Source organism: Hirundo rustica, chromosome 8 (assembly GCF_015227805.2).
Source record: "Hirundo rustica isolate bHirRus1 chromosome 8, bHirRus1.pri.v3, whole genome shotgun sequence".
NCBI lineage: Eukaryota > Metazoa > Chordata > Aves > Passeriformes > Hirundinidae > Hirundo > Hirundo rustica.
The window spans coordinates 31,318,818-31,331,845 of NC_053457.1; the positions used below are offsets into that span (position 1 = coordinate 31,318,818).

Sequence of the window (13,028 nt, forward strand, 5' to 3'; positions counted from 1 at the left end):
TTTGGGTCTACATTATGAACACTTCAAGCCATCTTCCCCCAAAGACTGTACATATGTTTACTCAAATAACTCATGCTATCCATGAGTAGACATTTTACAAGACAGAGGCAAAAGCATTATTCCTGAAAGGATTTTTTTGTAAAGGATAGGATCTATGATAAGGTCTAAAGGAAGCTTTTCTGGATGTGTTCCATCACTTGATGTTCAGGAAACCATTTTGTATGACACAAAGGATTAGGAAAAATAAGCTGCATGACATTTATTTTGTAATTTTAACATTAATATCTGTAGAAACATTTTATTGTCAGTACAAAAGTTAACAGATTTTAATACTTATTTTACCCAATTAAACTTATTTTAAAAAAACCAACAAAACAAAACAAACACACCACCACATAAAAGTGAAATTTGCATTCATATTCCATGGCCATATCAATGTGAATGTTCTGAAAGTAAAAATACAAGATCCTTAAAAAAAAAAAAAAAAAAAAAAAAAAGACAGAAACAACAGTGATATTCTAGCAGAGGCCAGTGCTACACCTACTGTTATGGAATGGTTCAGAAGGAAATACTGGAGTCAGCATGAATTAATCCCCTAAAAAGATGCTGATATTCCTATGGCAAGTTGTCATTATAAACAACTTCTCCCTTTTTAACTTAAGTTACAATAGAGGGATAAAGGCAAAAAGATCCAGGCCAAAAGGTCTGGAACCTATTATCCAACTGAGGCAAGAGAATTGTAGATAATTTGATGCATGTGCAACTCAGGGTAGAAGCTCAGCTCCTTTTAGAGCAGTCTGTTCTGCTGTGGTTATAGACCAACTCGTGTCTTTCCTTACTTTAAGAACCTTCTTCAAAATGTTCTTTCTTTTCTCTTTTTTTTTTTTTTTTTTTTTTTGGAGTGGAATGGCTCTGCTTTTTGGACCTTGTAAGAAAAAGACTTTCTTGGTAAAGGGCTTGGTTTTGATAAGAATAATCATCTGCAGTTTTTAAACACAAATAAATCAAAAGTTTAATTCCCCCAAATTAGTTATATACTGTAAATATTTCTTTTCTTAAAGATCTGAAAACTAGTAAAGTCTGAGCAATATATCTACTAGTCCTCTGTGCTGCCTGCATAGAAATGCCATTTAAATTACAAAAAACACAACAACCCTATAAACGATTAACTGTTTTGTACATTACCAATTAGTTAATAAATTAACGATATACCATTTTCCCTGAAAGCAAAGTATTTTCCACCTTTGGATGGTGAAAATTAAGAAATTCTGTGTAAGAACAGCATTTAGCAAATAGCTGTTAAAAAAGAGACTAATTTGCTAGGTGGATTGGGACATCCATTTTTTTTAAATCAATACAAAAAATAATTCATTGTAAATATATATAATATATATTTATACATATTTTTGAATATATTTACATACATCCAGCACCTATATACTGCATTTGTGCTCTGTAAGTGTGTGCCAACATATATTTTCTCCAAATATTACAAAATAAACAAGAAAGGCAGACCCGGAGTTTGCCTCAAGTCCAACTGGTCCATTGTACAAACAAAGTCTGTTGCAGCTCACAGGAAGCCAGAAAATTGATAGCAACGGGTATCTAGACACAGCTCATAAACATTCTTCTTTCTCGGGAACATCTGAAAGCTGCAAGTGATGAGAATCTTTATGTAGGTCCTGACTGCTTTCCTCCAAATTGGTTTGGGTGGTTTTTCTTCCTTTTCCTTCTTTTTTTTTTTTTTTTTTTCCCCCCCATATTTCCTATGTACAAGCAGAAACGTGAAGGTCCTGGAGAAAAGCTTTCGCTTTGCAGGTAGCTTGGTGTTCTTGCCCCTTTGCTCCTCTTTTCATGTCTTCACACTCCCGTTCATGTGCTGGTACTTGGGGAGACAAGGTTCGTAAGGCATCGGGTCAGGGGAGAACACGGAGTCGTCCCCCGAGGAACACGAGCTCCTTGTGTCGGGGTAGCTGGGTGAATACTGCTCCAGAGGTCCACTGAGGTCCAGGTACTCCTGTGGCAAGAGGAATAAAACCTATTTTTAGCCAGCGAAGAGAACTGACAACAACACGTCGCCGCCGCTCGGATTTTGGGAAAGAGCAGCTTGAAAACGACGCTCACTTCTGTGAGTCGACCGCGTTCAAAACTGCCTTGTTGCTTAAATACCTCATAAAACAAGGAGCTCGACTAGGGAAAGAGAAACCAAGCCAATAACACGGTATTTTCTGAAGTCCAACATCACCAGCATTAGCTGTGTCAGTGGGAATAAACATGGCAACCACATCAAAAGAGGGCTTTTCACTTGCAATGATAAAAATGAAATTTCATCCTAAATAGAACCATTTTTCTTTAGCACATGGTAGTGATTTGGAGAGGGAAAGACGCTTCCAACTTTGTATTCCTTTGGTCACTTTGAATCTCTGTTTTATATTCTGTGATATTAAATTTGTGTTTCAACATGCAGTGGCATACGTGCAAAAAAGATCTGAAAGAAAAACAAAATCAAATTCACACGATTTGGGTTTTTTACACTACATATTTGTGTGTTGTGCGTCCCAGAGTAGCCATGACCAAAGCAGTCATTAAAAAAGGAAATATCATCTGCTGAATCCAAGTTTTGGGTTAAGGCTTTTTTGCTAGAAACAACAGTTTTGGCAAGAGAATAAAGTTATTTTTCCCCTTGAAATGTTCCTTCTCTTTCAACTTCTAAAGGCAGCTGCATTCATTTAAATGCAATCTCTTCATTTGCTAAACCACAAGTTATGATCGTACTGACGAGACGAGTCTTCCACCTCAGTCAGTATTTTATGCTGCTGTGCTTAGGTTTGGGGTAATTTAGTCCTTTGGCAAACATCCCCTTTTTAAGTCAGAGATTCAGTCATTACCATCTTAAAAAATGGTCACCATTTTAAAAGGAGGGTGTGGTACACAAGTTTTAAAATGCTGGAAAATTCAACAGGGAGCAAAAGGAGGGAGTTTGGATCTACTGATTTCTGACTATGTGTCTGCCCAGGCTCTTGAAAAATCCTCGAGGGCAATCCTGATACATATTTATGGGTTAGCAAATCAGCCCTACGTGGGCAGAAATAATCAGACATTTTCTAAATAGACAGAAGAAGAAAGGATCCCAGTCTTTGAAGGAACAGGGCCTTCCCAGGGGCTATCAGACATAGCTCATCATATCAGAAGACTGGATGTAACTCAGATACGAATTCAGTACTAAAGATAGAATCCTTATCCAGTGTCAACAACCAGAGGCACACCAAGGGGCATAAGAACCAACACCAGGTCTGTTTCTGGTGCTGACAAAGCAACACAGCCATGTCCTGGTGACTTCTGCTCATGTGGCTCACAGAAATATGGGAATAAGAGTCTTTTGGGGAAAAAAAAAAACCAACAAGAAAACACATTAAAAACTCAACAAGCGATGGTCCAACATGGAAAAGAGTGAGACATTACTATTTGGGCAGAAATAGTTGCACAAAAGCAAAAAAAATACTGCTGCCCCAGCAAACTGAGTTGTTGGGTAAACCAGACTGAGCCTGGGCCAACAGTGTGATTCTGGGGGGAAAGGGAGAGGGGGGAGAGGATAAGCAGAAGTGAGCCTGGAGAACCTGCACTTGAGGAAAAGACTGCGCAGAATCAGAGCTCTCCAAAGCTGTGGAGGAAAATGGGACACGTTGGAGTTCTCAGGAGACACCAAGATGACGACAAGTGTTCAGGAACATGAAACGCGCCGCGAAGACAAGCGGAATGGTTTGCTTTCTATGTCCAGGGTAAATAGGACAAAAGCAGTATCTGATGTTGAAAGATTAGAGATTAGGAAAACAAAGCAACAGGCTGTCAAGAGGCGATGCCGAAATACAGCAGTGGAGATCTGTAAGGACAAGTTACATAAACATCTGTCAGGAATGACAAACGTATAGTGGGCCCTGCCATAGGCCCATCAGATGGACTGGATGTGCTCCTAGCTTTTTCCAGACGTTTTTCCTATGATTCCAGTCTAAAGTAATTTACATAACCCTAAAGGCCTTTTCAGGTTAACTTTGAGATCATTCCAGGTCTATGAGCAGTACGGAGTGGGGAAGGCTCGATGGTTAAACACACGCAAAAAAGAAAGCAATATCCCTTCCCAGGCTTGGAACTGCAGCCCAGAACCTCCCTCTTGAATTTGCAAACACATATCCAGTCCAAGCCACCCAGCACTCGGCAGTGGCAGTCAGCCCACCTCCAACTGGTCTTGTGAAATCATATATGAATTAGGCAGGAAAAGATGCAGGCAGTACTCGACGAGAGGAAAATGGTAACAGGACACAGAGCTACATCCATGACTCCAGGGGGAGACCATATTCCTGTCACATCTCTCAGCCTGAAGGTGCCACTTTTTAGAGTGAGCCTTAAAAACAGGACCCTGATCAATTTACAGCTGCTACTGAAGCCAAAGAATCTTTTTCAACCAGACCTACTGGGCAAACGATGATCATAAAAAATGCCATCTCTTTACTCAGGTTCTCCTGTCATCTCCATTATGAAATGGCTTTCCCAAAGCTGCTCCATAATCCATTTTTTATTCCTCTGACAATTCTAAAAATTTTGAACATAACTTTGAGGAGCCACATAGAGTGATCCAAAATTTTTTTTTTTTCCTACAAAGAAGAAATAACAAATAGGAAAATCTTGTTTTGAAATGGTCAAGTCAAGTTGTTGCAACTTTCCTGTGTAAATGCTTTGTTCTTTTATTGCTCCCTTTAAACATTTAATTTCTCAGAAGTAATAGGAGTTTGTAGAGTATTTCTGGGACACCAAGTATTTTCTCTCAAAAGAAATTTGCACCAAAAGAATCAACATTTCCATCATTTGTGATTTTCCTCAAAGGTGCATGTGGTTCAGTGATAAGAGGACGGATTCCTGTGTGAATACCCTAATCAGCGTGTTCCCTGCTAAAACTAATAATATCTCAGACCTCTGAAAGAACACTCTTCAAATAAAACCTTTCTGCATTCACATACCCCAACCTGAAGCTAGGCAGGACCTTTGGATAATTGGATGGCTGTTTGCACATCCCCTGTGGGTCCTCATTCCCTCCACAGAGAGCTATTTCAGTGAACCTAATTCACTCTCAGACACATCATCTGAAATCTGCCATTGACGATTTCTCCTCTTCTGACCTACATAGCATGGCTGGGAATCAAACTGAGCCAGCAAATGAGAACCACCACGAACCCCACATCCCTCCCTCACGTGCAATTCCTGCTGAAACACAAACACTGCCCCTCGACACTAAAACCATCCAGAGATGCAGCAAGAGATAAGCAAAAACTCCTCAAAAATGCACTTCTTTTTAGTTACATAATTCCAGGCACAACAGCAAGTGACTGAGGATTTCACAGGATACATAGTTTAGCTGCGTGAAACCTCAGAAGACAAAGATAAAGAGAAGAAGAAGTGAACTTGAGCAGGATTTCATAACTGAGTAAATTCCATCTGTCCCCTGAACCATTTTTCCCGATCAGCAGCTTATGGGGCGGGGGGAACAATTTACCTACCTCGTTAGTTGTGAGAGTGAGAATCCGATCCAAGTCCTCCACCAGCTGTTTGAACGTGGGTCTGTGGGAAGGCACAGCATGCCAGCAATCTCTCATCATCATATAGCTGGAAGAAACACACGTTTGCTTGGCTTAATTAAAATCACGCATCCTCCTCACAAACCTTTTCATGCAGTCAGGGCTGCCCTTCACAAGGAAAGCAGCGAGCACACACAGCTCTGCTCATGGGCCACTGAATCCCCAGACCTGGCCAGCCACTCCCTGCCTGTCCCTTGCTCCGTTTCTAAATTACCTTTTTGTGGGCCCAATTCTGTGGCCAAGCAACTCCTAAGGTATTAAATTACTTTTTTTTTTTGGCATGTCTTAGTGAAGTTAAGGTCTGTATTGAAATACCTGAAATCACACTCCCCACATCACCAGGAGATGTTAACACACCTCTGTGTGTTAACACAGAAGTTCCCAGATGTATTTTGTTGTGTACAAAAGCAGCCTGATGTACCTCACATTCTATTAGTGGTATGTGCAACATTTTTGAATTCTACATTAGCAACATTAAAATCAAACAAATATGGGTGCAAAAACACTGACAGAGATCGGCTTGTAGATGATTTCCTCTTTCTGCAATAGGATCACAGCAGGGTGTGCAAAGAAGCATCCTCTGCCAAACATTTCCTGAAATCCTTCCCATACCTTTTCCTTACACATCTCTGCCAACACAGACATCCACAATTTTGGATGCTGGGCACTTCTGAAAGTGTTTTGATCTTTCTGGGGGAAGCATTAAAGATTAAACATAGCATTAAACATGTGAATTCAGCACAGCTGTGCCCTTCAGCCCTGGCACAGCAAATCAGGCTCCTTACAGCTCGTTGGTGCAGTTGGCAGGTTTATCCATCCGGTGCCCTTCTTTAAGCAGCTTAAAAAGTTCCTCCACTGGGATTCCTGGGTAGGGTGACCCTCCTAAGGTGAAGATCTCCCACATTAAAACACCAAATGACCAACTGCAAATCAAAGAGGAAACTGCATTAGTAGATCTGCCTGGCTGCTGGAAACAGAGAATCCCATCCCTCCCAGGGACGTTCAAACCAGCCCCTGCCCAGAATAGGACAGGGAGCTGGGAAGTGCATCAGATGCACGGACAGCATTTAGGATGGGGACTGACCCCAGCACGTCCCCAAAGACCCTCTTTTCCTCTGTCTGGTGTGCTCTGAGCACCCCGGGGGCCACTGCCCAGCACTGCATCTTCACAGCTTAATGACTTACAGAGCACTCCCAGCTCAGCTGGGGTGCAATTATGTGGCAGGACATTTTGGAAAAAAAGCAGACTGTTCAAAACAAAAATATTTTGCGTCACCCTGCCTTTTCTTTTTTTTTTCTTTTTCTTCTTTTGTTGCTAACTTCTGCTAGGAAATGAAGTGGGATAATTTTTAAGCCAGTTTTTCCTGCCTCATCCTGCCTGGCTGGCAAGCTGGGGCTCTCTGGCAGGCAGCTCTGCCAGGTGAGCACCAGCACAGAGCCTGCACTGGCTCCTCAGCTCCTCTGCAGCTCCCCCAGCTCTGCAGCACGGTATTTTAGTAAACTGTTTGCACAAACTTACAATAATATTATCTTTAGCCATCTTCAAAGCCACCATGGGGCCAAGAGTCTCCAAGTCCCAGCACTGAAATCCTCGGGCTCCCTGGCTGCTGAGGAGCTCAGGCTGACTCTCAGTCCCAGTGAAGTGGTTTACTTCACATTCACTTAAATATTTTGCCAAGATGTTATTTTAAAACACAAGTTTGATCCACCCTTAACCTGTGTATATAGTTTCCTTTGTAAATGATGTAGAGATTGCAGGAAACGCCTCAGTAAATGGTTTTCTTAAGGAGAGAACAGCTTGGAAACTGCACCCAGGTTAAAGAAAGAGGGGATGCTTCTTATTTTCTCCATGCTGCCCTTTTCCTTTTTAACTCTGCACTGACTTGCATAACCTTCCTCTGCTGGGAAGCATCCAGCCCTTTACAGTTAACAGCTTTTCATGGAGAAATAAAAACCAGGATCTTCATCTGTATTGCATAAGAAATACACGTCTACTTCAAGCACAATGCACACAGAACTGTACTAGGAAGCAGGATAAACCCTGAGCAGTTGCATCAGCCAGTGGCTCTGTGCACACATTAAAAGATTTTTGAAGTGTCAGAGTCCAGTGATTTCCTACTACATGTGAAGTACTGCTGGGAAGCACTTCTGAAAATCAGAGGAAACTTTTCCAGCGTACTCAGCCTATGTTTTATTACACCGAATCTTAGCACAGATTTTTATAAGAAATTTTCAGGAACTTTCTTTTTATTTCTTCATTCTTTTCTCTCTCTCCTTTTTTTTCCTTTGGGTTTTTTTTTTTTTTTTTTTCTTTTTTGAAACCTGAAGGAAGTCCAGACTATGTCAAAAGGCAAGCAAATTAGATAGACTCTTTGTAGCTGCACATCCGTAAATAAGTTCAAGGGGGGAAACTTCCGCAGTGACAGAAGGAGGTTAGCATTTTCCACCTTTCATGTGCTTTGAAGCTGGGCAGATTAGTAACAGAGCACTGGTTAGCAGTCTACCATAAAATCCTCACTTTCTAAGGGCCAGTCCTGTTCCGTCTATTAATACTGTGAAACAGAATGAAAACTCTTAAAGGTAAAGGACAACAGCAAAACTCGTATGAAATACCCCAAAGTTTAACAAACACAAAGCAAAAACAACCCCCAAAACCCCACTGAAATCAGGCCACTTACACATCACTTTGATGTGTGTAAACTCTGTCAAACAGAGCTTCTGGAGCCATCCACTTTACTGGAAGCCGTCCCTGTGAGTTTGGAGAGGAAGAGAAATTAAAATGGCAGCAATTTACAGGATGGTTTCTGTAAGAGCTGTCTGCTAATGCAAACCAGCACAAAATTTACCTTGAACATTTTCAGTGAGAAAACAGTAAGATGGGCTAACGTACAGGGACTGTTATAAAAATGGATACAAGCATTGAAGATAAAATTAAAAGCATTGAGAGCTCCCAAAATTTTCCCAGACTGCTTGCTAGGAGAATGATAGCATAAGCAGATCAAAATCAAAAGTATCATTCTGCTATGGCTCTTTAAAGACAAAAAAAAACCCAAACAAAAACAAGCAAACAAACAAACAAACCCACAATTAATAAACTTCTGAAAAACAGGCCTGCCTGCAAAAATAAATTGATTACTAAACCGAAGAATTTTGTTTTCTTGCTCCTTCTGCAGCGACCCAAAGCTCACAGTCAGAGCTGCCTGTTGCTTTGCACACACAGAGCCTGGGAATTGCACTGAGTGTGGAATGAAGAAGGTTCAATCCCCTCCAGTGCTGCTGTACGTGGTGGTTCTGGCTTTTGGAAGCAGGCAGATGTCACCATTGAAATGCCACTAATCACTCAGTGATTTTCATAAATAAGCCACTTCACGTGATTGTTAATCAGAAGTCACATTTATACAAATAAGATCTGTAGAACTCAATGAGTTCTGGAGAGTTCCCATCAGAACCCAAGTGCAGCTCAGAAGGACCTTAAGAGATCCCCTGAGGAGGCGTAAGGAGCTCAAACCAGGCATCAATGCTACATCCAAAATTTTACCTTCTTCATTTGCTACAGGCTAAACAGCAAAACAGTGACAGTGTGGGGAGTTCAAAGAAGTTTTCTCTGTCTCTAGCCCCACTTTGAGATCACCACCACAACCTGTCCCTAACAAGCTAAGTACAGGCACAGGCAGAAGGCTGAATGTGACATCACCACAAGCAAACAGGGTTTTTACTGCAGTTGTTGCTGCATTGTTTGTACAGCGTATTTCAAGACCCTAGGCTGGGTGCTAAACCAGCTGGGATCAGCAGGAACATTTCCACTAATTACAACTGACACTGTCAGGGACACAAATGAAAAAAAAAAAAGTTCTTGTATTTTAGCATTCCTAATCCTCCAATATGAAGCCTCTTTGCTTATCTTTTTAACTAACTCTCACTGTAAGAGGAGACAGAAATGCTCATGTCCTTGATCCCTGCTTTTTTGTCTGGGATGAAAAGTGAGGCTGCTGTACAAGGAGCCCATTAAGTTTACAACCATAGCTCTGAAATGAATCACTGAAAGAAACACTTGTTTCCAGAGATTAGAAAACCATCCACTTACATTAGTAGTCTTTTTATAATAATCTATATTGTTGATGTCTCTGGCTAAACCAAAGTCTGCTATTTTCATGACATTGTTTTCGGTTACCAAAACGTTTCTTGCGGCCAAGTCTCGATGGATGCACTGGAAACAAAAAAGAAGAAAAGAAAAAGCCCACTGAAATAAACTGCTGCAAAAGTAGAAGTGCTTCAACACCATAACTAAATCTCCTTTCCAGATTTTAACCTAAATGACCAGGTGGGAGAGCCACACATTCACTACAAGCCTCTGAAATATAATTTTCTTAATTATTGCAATCCATCCCCTCAGCTGTTGTTTCCAAGCTGAACAATGAAGTGTCTTAGAAAGCCCTGGTCCCCTTAAATCTTATTTTTTTGCTCAGGCTGAAAGCTGGGTGGTGACCCAAGTTGTGCCAAGCATTTTGTGATCCACTCTCCTTTACATGTGCCCAGGTAGAGGTATTGCAGTTTCATCAGAAATACTGTTAATGAACATTTTTATTGTGTTGCTTCTCTTGAATTAAATTGTCTCACCAGAGATAAAACCTGACAGCCAGTCTGAATCAGAGCAATTGTTTTTAATATTAAAGATTTTAATATAATTGTCAGCAGGATGTTTAGGGTGTGTATAATTACTTCAACCACAAGACTGTAAAAATGCAATTATGAGAAGGAAAAGGAAAAACAAACCCAAAACAATCAGGGCTTGACTGTTTGTTTTAAGACAGCTTTGATACTGAAACTACATCTATTACCTCCTGAGAGATGTTTCCTTCTAGTCAGCATTACCCTGACACTGAGAGGACTCTGTGACTGCTCTGGGTATGATTCCCATGTTTAAGGAGCTTTATTAGGGTTGATACAAGGTGGGAATGGGGGCAAGGTAAGAAACATTGCATTTTGAATCCCAGTAGGATATTTTATTTATTTTCAACTTAAATATATTTCCCCCCCGGCCTTTAATTTTGGATAACTCTTGACGTTGTATGTTTTATTTCAGTATGTGCATAGACACGCCACAAAAACCTGTACAACAACCAGGCTCTTTTCTTGCTCTATAACTTGCCCCAGCACACTGCTGAGATCTCTTCTCCCACATGGGTAAAATGAAGTCTCTGCTCCTCACTGGGTTAGCCCGGGGGAACTGCCAGGAAAAACCTGCTCCAGCAATGTCTTCATGAGCACAGGACCAGACAACAGTGCATGATTCCAGTGTCTCATCAGTCCTCTAACTCAGCATCAGCAATGCTGTGGTGGCAGAAACAACACAGGCCAAGCTTCCTACTTTTAAAAAGCATCCATCCAACCTTGGGAACAGGGCACTGTTTCTAAAGTCCAGCTGCTTGTGAGGCAAAAACTTCCTGGGAGGCAAAGGGCAGGTGAACCAACACCACCTTTACCTTTTCTCAATTGAAATCTCGGTGAGCCCCTTATTGGATTGCAGTAACAAGAACACTGCCCTTCCCACAGCTCATGCACGATGGGAATACCATGAGAAGAGCAGCTCTCTTATTATTCCAGCTCAGTAAAAGGATCCCTAATGGGAGAAGAACGGGTGGAATACAAACAGAAGTGCTGGGATATCTGGAGCACAGGAATGCACAGCTCTACTCTGCGCTGCCCCTGCTCTCCCTCTGAATCCGTCCAGCCCAGCACAGCACCAACCAAGTGCTTTTGCAAACAAAAAAAGGCTGTAGTGGTTCTTGGGAGTGTCCTACAGCAGCACTCCAGAGCTCCTCAGGAGGACACTTGCCCTCAAGATGGCCAGGGAAAAAGATTTATATTTTCCTTTCACATCAGCTCTGTTTTCTTGGCACGTGGCTCACTGCCAGGCAAGAGCTGCATTAATCTCAGAAAGAGATATCCTGAGGTGTGTCACCTAATCAATACCCCTGCTTTACTCCATTAGAGGAGATTTGCCTCTCTGTCACCCTGCAGACCCTGCTGCACTAAGATTTACTGTTCCCAAACAAAGGAATAAAAGCAAAATTAAACCTGGATCCCCTCTCTTCCCCAACCTCTACAAGGGCAGAAAAAACAATAACAAAATCATGACTCCACACGACAGGAATGGAGGGTTCCACTCAGCCCTGGTCTTTGGTTAAAAAACAGCTCCATACTTGGGAGTGGACATGACTGGAAATGGGTAGAAATCCCACTAACCACTCCACACCCTGCAGGAAGTACTTATCATTGCTATCTGCTGCTCTGGTTTAGCCTCTGGGCCCAAACATCACCCAGGGTATCCAGGACTGCTCTTCCACTAAGCCACAGTATGTTTACAGAGTTAGTTATACGGGGCTATTTAAGGTTTTATAACTAGAATTTAATCAAAATGCTGGTTATAAAGAAATGTTTGAAGACTGGCTTTAGAAATAAGTGTCTGGGGACATGACAGCATAAATAAATTCTTTCAACAAGCTCACTTTCCTGAAAACACCAGTTTTAAGCAAAGTACATAATTTAAGTGAATAATACACTCCACACATTTTTGCCTCTTCTGCCCACTATTTTTGCCCTGGTGTCTTGGGTCTTCTCAACCCTGCCTGTTGTTATTCTGTAAGTCCTTTCAGCCATTGAATTAATTTGTTTTACCTCACAAAGTGAAAGGATTTGCTTGGTTTGGCTGGAAACAGGAGGCAAACAGAGCCTGCTGCCTCGTGGGTGGAGCGATGTGACTTGTGCAACCAAGTGACCACCTGTGCTTAGGGATCCAAACCGCAGATACGTGCACAGCATTTACTTTAAATGATCCACTCCGGGCCTCACTTCAGCAATATTGCTAAACAACGATGGAAAACTGGGTGTATGAACTTCCCCAGTGCTCTGCAGGGGCGTGGATCACACAACCTGTTTGAGGCACCTCCTTCCCCCAGCAAAATTCTCGAGCACAAACGAGACAAGGACCGAACTAAGGGGGGGTAAGAAAGAAAAAAGCGCCCTATTTGCTAGCTCCACCTACTTTTTGGGAAGCCAGGTACTCCATGCCTCGTGCCAGCTGGTAGGTGCAGGACACCAGGTCCTTGAAGGTCATCTGCTCCTCGGGCACCCTGTTGATGTCGAAGGAGTACTCCATGCCGGGCGGGCGGCGCGTGCGCAGGTACTCCCGCAGGTTCCCCTTGGAAGCATATTCCACTATCACGTACAAAGGACCTTGGATGGAAAGAACCATGGGAAAAGCGGGGTCAGATGGTTTTTGTTGGTGTTTCTTTTTTTTTTTTTTTTTTTAAATGTAAAAAAGCTTTTGGTGAGCTATAATAAATTAACTGACCCAACAAAATGGGAAAGAGGTAAGCACTGTTTTAAAAAAAATAAAAA

At 41.8% G+C, this 13,028-nt stretch overlaps 1 protein-coding gene across 6 annotated transcripts in view; it reads right to left on the minus strand.

The window, feature by feature from the left end:
• Window positions 1–234: 234 nt before the first annotated feature.
• The window catches only part of FGFR2 (fibroblast growth factor receptor 2), an 80,757-nt gene continuing 67,963 nt past the window's right edge, over window positions 235–13,028 (minus strand). For all 6 annotated transcript variants that reach the window (XM_058421456.1, XM_040070682.2, XM_058421455.1 and 3 more), the window contains 6 exons: window positions 12,673–12,863; window positions 9,712–9,834; window positions 8,306–8,376; window positions 6,413–6,550; window positions 5,550–5,655; window positions 235–2,017 (listed from right to left, as the gene is read on the minus strand). In XM_058421456.1, coding sequence (XP_058277439.1) covers window positions 1,853–2,017; window positions 5,550–5,655; window positions 6,413–6,550; window positions 8,306–8,376; window positions 9,712–9,834; window positions 12,673–12,863 — 794 coding nt within the window. In that variant the 3' untranslated portion in view covers window positions 235–1,852. The remainder of the gene's footprint in view (window positions 2,018–5,549; window positions 5,656–6,412; window positions 6,551–8,305; window positions 8,377–9,711; window positions 9,835–12,672; window positions 12,864–13,028) is intronic.